This window comes from Notothenia rossii (genome assembly GCF_949606895.1).
Source record: "Notothenia rossii genome assembly, chromosome: 7".
NCBI lineage: Eukaryota > Metazoa > Chordata > Actinopteri > Perciformes > Nototheniidae > Notothenia > Notothenia rossii.
Genome location: NC_136905.1, coordinates 19360451 through 19376148, shown reverse-complemented (window position 1 = coordinate 19376148; position 15698 = coordinate 19360451). Strand labels below are relative to the sequence as shown.

The 15698-nt window shown below is 40.1% G+C and overlaps 2 protein-coding genes across 3 annotated transcripts; both read right to left on the bottom strand.

The window, feature by feature from the left end:
* Positions 1-83: 83 nt before the first annotated feature.
* LOC307045587 (solute carrier family 45 member 4-like) lies at positions 84-10814 on the bottom strand. 2 transcript variants are annotated; one of them, XM_079691345.1, is made up of 13 exons: positions 10620-10814; positions 8577-9575; positions 5794-5982; positions 5519-5698; positions 4622-5298; positions 4357-4497; positions 4019-4267; positions 3694-3813; positions 3405-3504; positions 3242-3322; positions 2983-3113; positions 2635-2703; positions 84-2339 (listed from the first exon to the last, which is right to left on the bottom strand). In XM_079691345.1, the coding sequence occupies exons 2-13, from the start codon at positions 8788-8790 to the stop codon at positions 2040-2042; spliced, it is 2451 nt and encodes an 816-aa protein (XP_079547471.1). In that variant the 5' UTR covers positions 8791-9575; positions 10620-10814; the 3' UTR covers positions 84-2039. The 2 variants fall into 2 exon arrangements, with proteins under 2 accessions (XP_079547471.1, XP_079547472.1); XM_079691346.1 differs by having other exon boundaries at positions 4357-4494.
* A 1484-nt stretch (positions 10815-12298) lies between these two features.
* On the bottom strand, positions 12299-15664 carry LOC307046859 (G-protein coupled receptor 20-like; the record flags this gene model as incomplete). Its single annotated transcript, XM_079693516.1, has 6 exons — positions 12299-13305; positions 13491-13616; positions 13928-14012; positions 14231-14475; positions 15083-15349; positions 15470-15664. 6 exons carry the CDS (start codon positions 15662-15664, stop codon positions 13081-13083), a joined length of 1143 nt encoding a protein of 380 aa, XP_079549642.1. The 3' UTR covers positions 12299-13080.
* Between the last annotated feature and the right edge of the window lie 34 nt (positions 15665-15698).

Sequence of the window (15698 nt, the reverse complement as noted above, 5' to 3'; positions counted from 1 at the left end):
CCATTATGACTTTTGCAAACATTAGTGAAAGAATGAAAAGAAGAAATGAAGACTACATGCAGAAAAAGAGACACAAGTGAAGGTGCATTCATTCTTTTTTTTACTAATACCAAAACAATCGGTACAAAAATGTCTTGTTTACAAAGTACAAAAGTTTGTGTAGCAGCAAAATTATTAAAAGATCCCTTTAAAATCACACAAGGGATTGACTTTCAAACCAAAACATAAAATAGTATCAGCATCCTAAACACCTTAACATTTGTATAAAACCAAAACTATTTCAATAAGTCAGGGGCCTGTTTCTAGAAACACTTAAAAATGAAGTGTAAAAAGCTTCTTACTGAGATAGAAAGATCTTTGAAACATTTAGACCAGCTAAAGCTAAATTACATTGAACTAAGTAAGTGTTAAAGGAATAAAAGTTGTAGTGCACTTGTCTTTCTGGTTGTCCTCTAAAACGTTTCATTTGGTCACCACATCCCAGTCAGGGAAATGTCAAGTTTGCATAGATCAGTCGGTGGCCTTGCATATAAGTCGTCAATATGCAGCGCATGTTTTAGAGTAGACGATATAGCTTAAAACCTCCCTAAATAAATAAATATTGTTCTTATAAGTAGACTTAAGGCTGAGCAAGACATGTATACTAACTGGCAAAGTTTACTGAAGATGCTACAAAAAACTGTTGAATTAAGGTTGAACATCTGTAGATTATGACACTATGCACACTGCACACAGTTTGTGACAGTGAGAATGGGGACTATCCTAACCATTGTCTTGCATTCTGCTAAATATTAACAATAATCCTTTACAGACCCTCTCCATTTCCAAACATGTTAGTTGTTCTAAAGGAAGCTGAATCCTGGCAGTATGGCAGCTATTCCTCTTGATATTTGACCACTGCGTACATCAGGTCAGGTCAAATGATAGGTTTGGCACTCTAACTAATGGATGTTATATACTGTATGTACCCTGATGATGGTGTTTCTCCTTTCAACTGTATTTGGAATGTATATTACAAAAAAACGTTTTGATATAATTCAAGAAAAAGCAAAACAAATGCCACCTCTAAAACAAATCCCAGTGAAACCCAAAAGAAAGTTAGAATCCATGTTACACTATTGGTCAGAAATGCAATGCAAAATGTATTGTGATAGACTTTGCATTGCTTTTGTTGTTCATTGCACTCAACAGTAGAGCAAAACATACATTGACAGCTGCTGGCTTAATTCTTACTACAATATGAAAAAACAAAGTGTTGTGTTTCATGGCATAGTCGTATCGCATTAAGAAAGAAACGTCATAAAAGGTCACTTCATACTGCACACTACCATTCTATGCATTAATAAAATGAATACAAAAAGTGAATAGAAAAAAGGGTTTTGGGTCTTGAACAAATGTAAAAGGCTTTGAATGTTGTTTTGAAACTTTCTGGCAATTTCCTAAATAACAAAATAATAAACCTAACTTCCATCAAAGGTATTCCCTTAACAGACTGAAACATATATGAACATCTGTATTCAGTCTACATGTAATGCACACGCACTTGCACAGCACTATGATTGTCCATTAAGCACTAATGGAGGAGCCTCTGTGAAATAAAATATCACAAATCCCGTCATTCTGCAGCATCAGTTTAACAATAGTGTTCTGAAGTGAGATAGAAAGTGCTTTGCGTGCTTCCCATTTGTGTTTTCGCAATGAAGGCTTACATTTGTTTCAGTAGTCTGAGCTAAGTTAGTTTGAACAGTCTCACCAATTCACTAATGGCTCACTTCTATCCTTCTAGCCATCCAAACTTGTATTTGTTTTAAGGAGGAGGTAGCAATAAGACAGGCATAGCAGCCCAACACTGAGATTGTTTCTTTTGGCCAGTCCTCTACTCAAAAAAAGATTCTCCATTCAAATCCACCCAGCCTACATTTCTGTAGATGGGAATACACGGTCTGCCATGTTTTCTCTCTTTTCAATATACTCCCTCCATCAGAAAGGCACAGACACTTGGTATAATCCTCACATAGTGGAGCTTGACATGTTAATGCTCAGGCAACTGTGTCCTTCTCAGTGTTTTTCAAACTTTCCCCATCTGTGAGGCTCAGCAGAGCCAACCTCTGGTCACTGTTCCTTTTTCCATTTTCTTCTGGCTCTCCAGGTAAACCCACCAAGGCCTGGTTGGTCTCTGAGCTGCTCGGCTCTAAATCAGGATAAATGACCAGGAAACAGGCAGTGAGGAAGCCGAGGAAGGCGCCCCCGGAGGCAACTGCAGGAATGACACGCACACTCCCAACTGCATCTACCACAGCGCCGAGGGCCGATGCAACCAAGATCTGGCTGACATAGACCTAGAAAAGAAACAAGATAGAATGACACAACAGAAAAGTACACACTGTGAGGACATTCATACTTTCCATTGCTTCTTATCAACAGCAGAAAGACCTGAATATGAGGCAAAGTTAGAAAAGAAACATCCAGTTATTTAAGCTCACAGCCCTAAACATGACGTATCCGAATCAAAGTCCATTTATCACTAGGTCGTCGTTAGTTGATGCTTTTTTCAATATCACAATCTAATTTGGCTGGATACGACTGGATCAGTTTAAGTTCAGAGCTGAAGGGGGAAAGAGTATAAATGCTCACCTGGCAGGACAAGATAGCGCAGTCAATCCCAAAACCTCTTCTTGTGTTTGCTGGGCTGTGGTGAATGTACTGAGCAGAGGGACAAAGAAGAGAGTACCATAAACCGTACTGTAGATTGTCAGCGTCTAGGTTTAAAAAGTACTATAATGTTGAGTATGCTTACAGACAGGACAAACATGACGTTTTTTTCAATACACCTTAAATCTCAAAAGTAATGATACTTAATATTTAAGATATGATACATATCTTAAATATTTGTGTTTGTAAGTGTGTTCAGTACTCTCATGTATCTTCAGGTTCTGACAGCGTGCTTGGATATTTGAGTTTATTTTCTGTTTCTGTACGTACCTCTTTGATCTCATGGTACTGCCCGAGTAATGCGTAGGGACAGTAGGAGATACTCATGGAGATGATGCCCATGCTACTGATCATCACCATGGCAACATAAACATTAGGGAAGATCGCCATGACAGCCGTTCCTAAATTCAGAAGGATGAAATCTGTTTAAATTACATTTCCTTTTATTCTGCATACCCATTAAGACAACTGGTCCATAACCAACTTCACAACATTATAGTCAGCTGTTTATTCTCTTGTGGAAATGTACCTATTGAGAATCCAAGAGTTCCAACAATGTAGATAATCTTAATGCTCAGATCAAAGTTATCCAGGTACTTCTGAAGGATTGCTGGAGTGGAGAGATGACAAGAAAATATAAATGAATGAAGACAACAGCAATAATGAGATTGAAATGTAGGTTTAGGTTATACCAGAGCAGACAGCAGCAGTAGCAGCGTAGACCACCAGCCCCCAGCAGCCCATCTGCACTCCTCTGTGATAGTTGAGTAGCTCTGTGGAATTGGATGGTGCCTGAAAAAAGTTGGATCATTTTAGCAACGCAATCATCATAGACTGGGTAAGTTAACTGATATTGTATTGTTTGATTAGCCTACATGAATAGTGTGACATGCATGTGTGTGTGTGTGTGTGTGTGTGTGTGTGTGTGTGTGTGTGTGTGTGTGTGTGTGTGTGTGTGTGTGTGTGTGTGTGTGTGTGTACCGTTGGGTCTCCATGGTAGATGACTTGCCCCATGAAATCAGTGTAAAACACAGCTTCAGCGATAATGGAGAACCATGTGAGGAGGTGACACACACACAATGTCCACAGCTGCCTCGGCATCTAAGGAGAACAAAAAAGAAACAAGAACTCAAGACTAGCAGGGGAAACATGAAGGATGAATCTCACAAAAATATGTTATTCATTAATTTAGTAATTAATTTGCAACTGCAAACCTATTAAGTTTGTGAATGTGATGCAGCGCAATAGTAAAATAAGGGAAGGTCCAAAATACATTAATGTTAAGGACACTTCTTATTGACTTCACCTTGAACATGGATAACCAGAGCAGCCGAACAGTCGTGCCCTTGTCTGGTCCTCCCTCAGAGCTGGAGCCCTCCGATGAGAGGCTGCTCGCTGACAGCAACAGCTCCCGCCGGTCGGCACGCCGATGGAGCTCGCTCAGGTCATTCAGACTCTGGGAGGTGGTGATTGGCCGAGGGCTCAAGGGCACTGCCTTTCGCAGTCGATATCGCTGTGATCCCACTCGTCCATAGTAGGAAAAAGTGAAGGAGGGCTAAAGAGAAAAAAAAAGCATGAGCTTTTTCACATTTGCCAAAATACTATTAAAGAAAGTAGATGTGAAAATGGTTAATGCAATTGTACCTGTCTGTAGAAGGTGTGTGGGTGTGGGCGTGAGGAAACTGAGGTCTTGGTCAGCAGCTTAGTGGGGGCGTTGTCTTTCATTTCACTGAAATGGTCAGAAGAGGACAAGCTCGCATTGGCACCGTTGACAGCCTTGACCTGCTGGGACACAAGAGAGGAACAGACGTATTAAAGGAACAAATTAAACTGAATACATGGGACAAAATATCTGAAACACAGCACAAAAGTCCAAGAGACAATATAGAAGATAATCGTGAGATGTTACCTGTTTTTTAAGGTTTGAGTTCTCTGAACCAGAATGTATCTGAAGGTGAGGAGGAGGGCTGTTTGTTGAACCCTTCGACTCAGTACAAGCTGGATTTTTAGAGGCTACCATCCCATCAGTAAGGTCAGGGGGTCCACCAGAAGGAGAAAGGGTCCCAATAATGTGATCTGATGGCTGAAAAGTATCTTGTAGCTCTGCCTGCGTCTCTGGTAGAAAGCGATGCACCTCTGTCAGGAAATGTTGAGAGTCTGGATCGAGATCAGAATCCATCTCGATTGTAGCGTCTGGCATGGCTAAGACTGAGTCGCTTTTACTCCGCACTCTTTCCACAGTCAGGAAGTCCATGTCATCTTCCTCGGAATCTGATTCGTTGTCCTGCCGGGAAGACGCTCGAGCAGAAGCATCCTCCTCCGCTATCACATCAAGGAAAGGTGCCGAGTGACCAACAGGCCTCAAAGACAACTGACTGGTGGACACCGCCCTTCCTGTGACTTTAAGCCGGTCGGACGGAGCGAAAGATTGCTCGGGGATACTGAACATGTGCAGAGTGACAGAGATAATAAAGATGATGCCTGCAAACAGGAAGAGCACCTGTTCCTGTTCTTTAAATGCTTGGCCCAGAGCTGTGCCAGTCCAGTCTAGACCTCCCAGCATGTAGCCCACTGCCCCGCCCAGTCCTGAAGAGACAGGAATGGACGCATGTTAAAGTGTGCAAAGTCTAAGAAACAAGGACAAGTATGAGCAGCTTATAAAAAACGTACTGCCTCTATGTGTAGAACATTTGTAAACTCATTATGTAGGTGATATCACTTATACTGTAAATGCATGAGGATGTTTATGTATGCATTTCTTATGTGTTATTTAAATATTGGAGTCCCAACATGCATGCTGTCTTACCAGCAGAGAAGGCATGAATATTCAGAGCCATATCTTGCTCGTCAGTATCAGCAACATCCAGAAGGTACGCTCTGATTGGTCCCTCAGAAGCATCCGCACTGAAGTCCAGCACCACCACACCTAATACAGTGAGGACGATGCCGATTGGCTGGCTGCTGGGAGTATCCCCAAGGGAAAGGCCTAACAGAACACATATCAAAATCAAACAAACTTAGAGTGTAAACATTATTTGTTTTAAAGTTCAGATGGCAATCTCATTGGAACCGTCTACTCACCTATTACTGATCCATTTAAGAAGAGTGCCACTCCCAGCAGCACGCCTACACACAGGGCCAGAATGAATGGTCTTCTCCGGCCGATTCGCAGAGTACACCGGTCACTGGCTGAGCCAATCACAGGCGTGAGGAGGAGACCCAGGATAGGACTGAGGAACCAGGTTAAGCTGTAATATTGCTCGGGGAGACCTAAAAAAACACACAAACAAATGGTAGATTCAATATTAAGATAAAGTGAAAGTACGCATATGTGTGACTCTGTCAAAGCAGATTGTTAAATGTTATTACATAGCTTGTCTTTTGTGTTCATTTTGCACTAATGGCTATATCATTTAGATATGGCAACAAAAAAAGTTCCTTTACACTGATCTTTTCATATATGCTGTACTGTATGATACTGAGATCTGTTAAAGATTTGCAATGAGATTAATCTGATTGACATAGTATTTTTTAAACTCTAGTTAACTACTGCTGACTGAAAGACGGATATGAGCGCCAATGTCTCGTGTGATCAATTACACAGCTCGGTTTTTTCCTGTCATTTTTGTAGAATACTCATCAATAAGACAAGGTGTTTATACGCTTGTCATCTAGGGGCCTATAATAGATCAAACTGTGGAAGTCTCAGCAGAGAAGTGTGCATGTTTTCCTATGATCTACTCGATCTAACATGACAGCTTTTACATAACAATGCATTCAAAACCACTAGTACTCTTAATACGCTTCCTTTACCAATGTGTCTACAGTGGCAAGAGCATTTCAGATAATGAGGTTGCCTGTTACAACAAATCAGAAATATGCACCAACCAGCCAGGAAAGTGGTGAAATCACCCCCAGTTGTGAGACAGAACTAGGCTTTAGCATGCACTAAAAACAGGGAACAGTCATCCTTATCTTGCAGCTATTTCAATATCAATGTGGCTTGATCTTTTTCAGTGTACTAGTTTGAAATATATGGAAGATTTATTGCAGACAATGCCCAGCTCTCAGCTGGCAGTTATGATGACAAATGTCTCTGCTAAATGAATATATCCTAATTTTCCAATCCTTATAAAGACGTGGTTTCAATGTAAGAAACGGACATTCTTAAACTCAGGCAGCTCGCTGGGTGGTGAGACTGGTTCTCACGGGAACAACATGTTACACATGCTGCCTTACTCTGCTCCTGCTTTCCCTCTCTTAAGACAACAACACAGCTAGAATTATAGCAATACCTCTCTTGGGTACCATTAGGAGTTTTTGACCTGTAGTAGCCCTATGAATCAGACGGAAATGCATTCAAGACGTTTGTTAGACCTCAAGGGCAACACAGTGTGTTTTAGTGAGTAACACTTTGTGCCAACATGACTTTTATTTGTTTTAAGAACAACTCCACAGGGCACATTTAACCAGATATATGACTCAGTCATTCAATAGGTTTGTGTAGCATGAAGGCTAGGAGGAACATCCTGCTATAAATGCTGCAGTACTACCTAAACAATGCTTTCAAACACATCCTCAATGGGATGTGCATAAAAGATTTTCAAATATAACCTTTCTTACAATAATGAGAATAGGGAGAAATGTGGAGAGGCTAACATTTGCTTTGTTAGACATTCTTGTCATACCTAGCCAGGGGAAAATACCTTTGTTCAATTTCTGCTATGTTGGCAAACCTCATCTACATCTAACTGCATAGCCCATGGTTGACTACTGTTGGGCAGACAGGTTACATGACACAGTGGTGCAGTGTGGGAAATCAATAGATCATGTCTGGCTGTGAAACAACAGTCACATTCCCCCGTGGTGGTGCTGTTACCTGAATACTGGTACAGCTGGAATGCAGACTGATGGGCGTATCCTTTTGGATAGCTGCAGTAGGTTTAAACAACAAGCCAATTATAATTATATATTTATAAACAATTAACCCATAAAAGGACACTCAGCTGACTCCGGGCAAACAGTCAAAGTGGGTCTGCCACTTTCCTGACACTAATCAGGGGAGCACTGCCACAGATATATCACTAAGATACCTAACATGTTTAACAGAACATGCTACACATATGAACACATCTAGTGTTAACCAGCTTAAAACAATATATGGCTTCACTGATACTCTACCACTGTGTAACTTGTGAGGGGGGGTTTAAATACCTCCGAATAAACTGAGGAATGTCTTTTTAGACAGGTATGTGTGCTTGTCAGTGGCACTAAGCCATCTGTTCCTACAAATTGGTCTGCTATTGTCCCATACCGATCACAACAAGGTGCACAGAATGGGCCAATACAATTAAGAATGTGAAAATTCCAGTGCGGTAAGTTTCATTGAATTTGTATGTGTAGATATGTAAAACTGTTCTGTCTGCTGCCGTCTGGCAGGAGTTACCACAGCATGAGGTCTAAAACCACCAGACTCAGGGACAGTTTCATCCCACAGGCCATAAGACTGCTAAACACCTGAACTTTTGAAAGAACATACATAACATTCATCTGTTTGCAACTCACATCATATATATCAATATTCCAATTACTGTATATAGACTATTCTGCACAGTTTCTATCACATTCTGTTTCTATTATATTCTATTTAATTTAATTTACTTGTACTATTGTATCTGTTTATTGTGTTGCACTGTTGGAGGAGCCAATGATTTTCATTGTCACCTCTACACCGTAGCTATGCACACATGACAATAAAAGCCTTGAAACTTGAATGTATGACAAAGTGGCATTACTAGAACACTCGTTGAAGCGAGTGAAGAGCAACAGTGTCTCTCTTGATATGACAGTAAGCATCTCCTTACCTATCTGCAGCAGCACTGGCGTAACCAGGGCGGTTTCCATGGCGTAGCAGAATTCCCGTCCGAACATCACTGCTCCGTGCATCACCCAGCGATGCAGAGGGATGCGCATAACTCTGCCCACATCCTTCTCGCTGTCACTCTCTTCTGCTTCTTCCCTGGGTTTCCTCCACTCTGGAAGGCCATATGCCCCCCTCTCCTCTGCTTTTCCTCCCATTACAGTCTGATAATGGGTTTACTTTGTTGAATGGCTTATATTAGTGTACAAATATGTATTTCTACTATTTTCAATACTTGGAGCAGAACTAACTGTTCAATGTTATTAAATATAAATACAACAAGTTGAAAGTTGACAATTGTCCATCCGTTTCATCTTGATCATTCACAGTGTCTGCAAAGATATCCAGACATATTATTCATATTAAATAGCATGTCTGGGGGTCAGCACCTTCTGGGTTGAAAGCCAATGAATTGCAAATAATTGAAGAGTAGGCAGGAGTCACCAGTAAAATCAGAATGGGTCAAAAAGAAATATGTGATGAAAAAAACAAATGGCCATACATGTTATCCTATGGCCATCAAGCTGAGATGTGACCAGTTGCACGGTTCAGGAGCTCAGTGGGAGAGCGATGGAGGTCCTCAGTGTGGTTTGCATGATTCATAATTCAGCAAGAGCAGAGACGCTTGCATTGCTCCAGAGGTATGTAGAGGGGAGGAGCACGGAAAAGCAGAAGAGGTAGCAGAAGGGGGGGTGGCGATATGTGTGTTGTTTGTTCCAGTAGCTGTGTTGGTATCCCTAGCTTAGAAGGGTTAGCTTAGGTTTGTGTGTGTTTGCTGTAGCTGGTCAGTGAGTGTTGGAGATTGTGTGCATGCAGTACTTGGACTGAGAGAGAGGGGCTCAGCAAAAGTCTGTCTGTGTGTGAAAGTAAAAGCACTTCCTGGCAGGTCGGGTCAAAGCATGTGGAAACTTCTTGGCAAAGACCTACTGAGTGACACAGCAACCTGCAGAAAAACAAACAGCAGTTAGATAGTAAGATAAAGCTCTTAAATACTAAAACTCTATCATAACTTATTGCCTGAATTTCTATGCATTCTCTACAGTCAATGACGGATAAGACTAACAAAGATTATATTTTACTGTCTATTATCTGAGTATGGGGTCAAGGTCCGAGTAATAGAGGGCTGTGTTAAAATGAAACATTTTGCAACAATTTAACTATTTGAGATCGCTATAAAGATGTTCATCCATGCATCTTCTTGAGTCTGTTGAAGTCATTGAAATAACTTTGAACACTACAACAATAGAAGGCTATAAAGATGTCAGAGGCATGAACAAATGCCACATGAAATAACCCCTTGTTACAACACCATAGCTGTGTTGCGAACCGTCATAGCATTACTTTAAAAGCATTAGATTTTGGGGATATAGTTTATCCACACTCTCCTCGTTTTAACACAACCAATGTCAGTCAATCATAGTTCACATATAAGTTAATGTTTAAACAAAAATAAACTGAGCGTTAAAACGCCTCCCACAGATGAGAAAGTCTTGAGAAATGTTCTGCTGTGAGTAATTCACAGTGACTGAGTACTCTGCTCCGGTGTTCATTGACGAGTCTCCACAAGTCTCATTTTAAATGCGTGTTTTTGTTCAAAAGGATGAATGATGGGGGTTGGTCTTGGGGGTTTGTTGAACCAGTTAAAACATGTTTAGCGTTACTGTTAGCAGTTCTGCTAACAGTAACGCTGACTTACCTGAGCCACATACCGATCCTTCTATGTGTATTAACTGCGTACATCCCTACAGTCTACGTAGTTAATAACCAGGCATTATCAGTGACTTTAGCGTGACACATGGCGATAGATAAACACTTGACTCTGGACACAGTAGTGTTCACTTAACTACGCCTGAGGTTTGACTTGTGGCTAACGTTACCTTAGCAAGCTAATGTCAGGTTGGCTAATACATTAACGTATATCAGGCAGCTAACGTTAGCCGGTTAATACAGAGAGCCAGTATATTAAAGAAAGAAACATGTTACATACCATAGATTATACTCCGCCAAGGTGAAGTCAAAGTAGTTCCGCGTCTGTCATGTTTTCATAACGTGACAGTAAAAGTTGTTTTAGGTTAGCAATCTGGCTAACCTTTTTCAGCTAACTTTAGTGACCATCTGCTTCACTACACTCATCAATCTCATTGGTTTCCACAGTAACAAAGCGGGGCGCGGTTGTAATAGGACGCAAATGACATCACCAAGCTACTCACCTACAGTGGGCGGACACTAAACCGGGGAATTTAAAATAATAAAGATTTACTTTTATATCATGTTATAACTAATTTATGAATTCAATATCAATGTTATTGCAATAATATTTCAAAAAGGGCAGGGTTGATTGTGATGTCCCTTCCAATCAACTTGACTGATAAATTATAGTAATGACAATTGATCACATCTATGATTTGAAGAGCGGTATAATAATAGGGTCATTCCAGAATTGGAGGACATTTCATGTCCCCCATATAAAAAATCTAATAATCCATGCCCAAAATGCTAAAACATGCACTTGTTGTGTTAAACATACTTGTCTTGAGACAAAATGTGTATAAAATTGTAGAAAAAGTGGTTTCAAAATATTATTTAAATGATCAAATAGCTCTCGAACATCCTCTAAAATGGCATTTTTCTCTTGTCCCCGCTTCTTGGTGACCAACTTGCATGTCAAATATAACATTTAAAATAGGGATTTTATTTACTTTTTTTGGTATTATTCTATTGATATATGTCTCTTGTAATGGTAAAATCTATTTGTTAAATCATAAACATATTTTAAATAACAGTAATTTTGCACAGAAGGTGTGTCCCTCAACATGCGTTCAACCCTGTTACCCAAACCTTTTTAGATTGGCACAGGAAGTGAAAAAACTGTAAATCAGATGACACAGTGGAAGTGACATCAGCAAGCCATGTGCTAGTGCCATGGGTAGACCAAAACTAAGTCCTCTCTTTTATTTTTCATATTTTTACAATCTTTTCAGTCGTAAAAAAGTGTTGCACTCTGACCCACTCAACCCTGTTACTGATATTACCAGAATAAAGCATATTAATTTCAAAGTTATCTTTCTTGCATTAGATATCCAAGTTTGTCCTTGCCTTGAAAGTAGCATTACGCTACATCTAGCAATAATTCCTGAGGTTAAAGGCTCAAATTAGCATTGATTTTCAACCCTGTTACTTTCAACCCTGTTACTATAATTAGAGTAACAGGGGTAATTCTTCATTGGAAAATATACATTTGATGCCAAGCTGGGCAAATCACTTTTTTTGATGGTTTATTATCTGTTTTTCCTAAATACATACAAAAAGATTATAAAATAAAAGGTTCATTTTTCAAAAATGTTGGTGTCTAAATTGTCCTCCAATTCTGGAATGACCCTATAACACTTTCGAAAATGGGATATTTAACGTAGCCCTATTGTTTTTTTTTCATTTTTTCTAACCACAATAGGCTACAAATAAAACTGGTTTTACATTTGCAGAACCAGACAAAGAGGGCTTAATTAAAATGGTATTATATACGTTTCACTTATTCCCTAGAGAATTTAATCCCATACTTCGAAAGTATATCGAAGTGAGATACGGAAATAATCTATTTTTGTCCAAAATGAGGAATTCACCAGATCAATACATAGAAGTCTTTGAATCATCTGAATGCCCCTTTATTTACCCCAATACTTTCTCCATTTGTGAATTGTTGTGATCAATTGTTAACTTAATAGCACATCATAATACAGTTTGTAATCATACAAAAATATTTACAACCCAAACATTCACGTTGGAGCTTGTTTCAGTCGCCCAAATAGTTCCCCCTTGAGTGGTTGGATTTTCCTTAGTCTTATAATGGTCTTTGAAAGAGAGAGCAATGTTGCCCTCTGCTGCACAAAAGTGGTAATCATTCTGAAGTGCAACTGTGTTATCTAGGCAAAAATGAACAAAAATCTATCCTTCCCCATGGTAAAGACATTCAGGTTTGATCTGCTAACATTGTACTCCAATTGTATATTGTGAAGTCCTCCACGTTGATCCAATTCTGTTAGTCTGTCAGTGTAGCTTCCACTCCCAGGCAGGTATCAGTTTCAATATAGCCTATCCTATCGATAACATCAGCATTTCCTAACTCCATGACTTTTGGCAAGCAATGTTAGCCAATTAATCAAAGTATAGTATTGAAAATTATATAAAATAAGTTGTGTCATGAATTAGATTTAGTATTATGTGGATTTTATATTCAAGGATTAATATAAATGTTTTGTTTTCAGGTCCAAAGTTGTGGGAAGGTTTCTTGACAAGATGATAATGTGAAGTTGCAGACTAAATGGTCTCTTGTGAATTGTAATTTGAGAAGTAAAAAAAGGTTGGTATTATTATTATCCTTATTATTATTTATATTATTATCAGCTGTTGTTCCTGAGCTCTTCTGAGTCCAGAAATATCTGTGTGACATGTCAGTAACTTCCGGTTGTCTTCACCTCCTGTGAAAGTGAATTAACAGTGCGTGGTAATTCCTCAGATTGTCTCTGCAGTGTAGGGGAGATCTTGGTCATCTTGATCATGTTATTAGTGATGGCGTTGGCCGTCCCTCCTGATGCATTGGAGCTGTGCTGCATGCTGATGATGTCGCCACTAGTCTGCTCTGGCTCAGCGCGGCGGAAAATATTTCTCATGGTAGCCTAAAGGAGGAGAGAGATGTAAATTATTCAGTGAATCGATGAGTAAATAAGTGAATTTATGATGGATGGATGAACAAATGGTGGCCAGAGGGAAGGATGGATGGAGATGGACAGGTGGTAGAGAGGAAGGATAATAGTATACATTGGATAAATTGAGGTGAGGAGAGAAAGTACTCCAGGCTCACTTTGAAATTATTTGTGACAAAGCAGTAGACGACAGGATCCATGCAGCTATTCAAACTGCTGAGGGTGACAGTCAAGTGGTAGGCTATCACGTGATGAGGCATTTCAGGGTGGAAGTACACCACCACCTGCAACACAAGAAGAGAACACAGTTCAGATTACTAACAACAATGTATGTTTTTGTTCAACATTTGTATCTACTTGTCTTGATAAGAAAGCAGTTTTTGTTTGTGACTACTTAAAAAAGCTTCCACTTATAAGAGATAAGGGCCTGAGTATGGACATGAGTTATGAGCTCTATATTTTTTTCTGTCTCCGATAGTCATTTTGAAGGATATTATCTTGTGACCCTTTTGTGTTTGGACTACTTGAGTGATAATGGGCTATAAAAACATGATGATAATACTTTTAAAAGAATGTGACATCCTCTCTCACTCACCTGTCGGATGTGGAAAGGTGTGAAGCAGACAGTGAAGATGATCAACACTATGCTCAGCAGCTGGACAGCCCTCCTTCTCCTATCTCTGAGAAATTACAGTTAAAAGCACCATTACAACATCAGCATCCCAATGATCCCATACACCATTTGCCAATGATGAAATGTCAGTCAATTTATCTCAGTTCTTTTACTTTTAAGGTATGATCTTATATGAAACTTGGACACTTAATACAACATATTTAAACTGCATGATATGATGTACTTACTTGCTTGTGTGTGTTGGTAACATAATACTGATCATACCTGCTCTGCTGCATAAGGCGGCGGTCAGCTAGTGCCCACATAATCCGCACCGTGAAGACCATAATGATGATGAGCGGTAGAAAGAACTCAGTGATGGTTAAAAACAGGAGCTTTGAGAGGCAGCAGCCCGGGTTCTGGAAGGCAGTGGAAAGAAAGGAGTAGGTGACCACGATGGCAAACAGCCAGACTGAAACACACACACATTTGGCCACACTGGAGTTCCTCCACCGACGGGAAGCTTCAACCTGCAAGGACAAAAGAAAATCTGTAGTTTCCTCGTGGATTTAAAGGTCCCCTATTATACTGTTTTTCATCAATATATTATAGGTCTCAGATATATACAAAACATGTCTCTGAACAGATCATGCATTGTAGCATCCCATAAACACCTCTGTTTCAGCCCAGTTTCAAAAATGCTGATTCTGTGTCTGTTACTTTAGATGAAAATAAGGAGCCACTCTCAAAGCCCCTCTGAGAGATATTTGGTTAAAAAGAAAAAAGAACACAATGGTGCTCTAGGAGGAGATTCAGGTGATAAGGGGGGGGGGGGGGGGGGGGGGGGGTATCTTGGTTTGGGATTGGCTAACGGTTGCACAAGCCAAAAAATCGTTTTGACATCACAAAGTGGCCAAAATCTGATCAGAAGCTCAGATTTTTATATAAATGGATCAGGACAAAAAGTGAGCGAATCTTTTTACTGAAACTTTCAGAATCCCTTAACACAGAGGGAACACATGTTTATGTATAAAATTGAAAAAGTGGATTTTGCATAATTGGTGACCTTTAAAGTCAGAAATATCAGTTTTTTAGGCTTGAGAGCAATTATGTTACCATTCTGCAGGCAAAACCCACCTGCACGATGGCGAGGTACCGATCCACACATATGCAGGTCAGAAACAAGATGCTGCAGTACATGTTGACAAAGTAGCTGAAGATGTGCAGGTAGGAGCAGGTGAGACAAGCCCCCCCACTGTAGTAGAGCAGGATGCGAGTCGGCAGAGAGAGATTCACCAAGAGGTCCGTCACCGCCAAGTTGATGGTGTAGATCACTGAGGTGGTCTTTTGCTTGGTGCGGTAACAGAAAACGTAAAGGGCGAGTATGTTGAGCACCAAACCAACCTGTGGGAGAGGAGAAAGGATTGGGATGTTGGTGCAGACGGCATGGTCACTATGAGTTGAAACTTATAAGGATGTAAAGTATATCTATCTTTACTATGAGTGCTCCCAAAAAATGCCTACCATGAAAATGAGAGAGTTTATGACCATCAGTGCGATCCAGAGGCCGTAAAAGTCATGGTAGAGCCCCTCGTCTAAATGAGCCAGTCTTTGAAGATATGCTTCCATGCCACTCCTGTTACTGGCACTACCGATTACAGGCATTGTGGGAAATGAAGTATTGATCAAAAGCCAGGACTCAGTGCTGTTGAAATCCATTATAAAGGTAATTATGATGTTAATGATGAGGATA

What these genes read in the sequence shown, in the direction of transcription:
- LOC307045587 (XM_079691345.1), bottom strand. Translation starts at nt 8,790, where the DNA reads ATGGGAGGAAAAGCAGAGGAGAGGGGGGCATATGGCCTTCCAGAGTGG. An exon ending in TCTGGTTATCCATGTTCAAG is followed by an intron (nt 3,814 to 4,018) that starts GTGAAGTCAATA and finishes TGTTCTCCTTAG; the next exon opens with ATGCCGAGGCAGCTGTGGAC. An exon ending in AACTCTTGGATTCTCAATAG is followed by an intron (nt 3,114 to 3,241) that starts GTACATTTCCAC and finishes TTCTGAATTTAG; the next exon opens with GAACGGCTGTCATGGCGATC.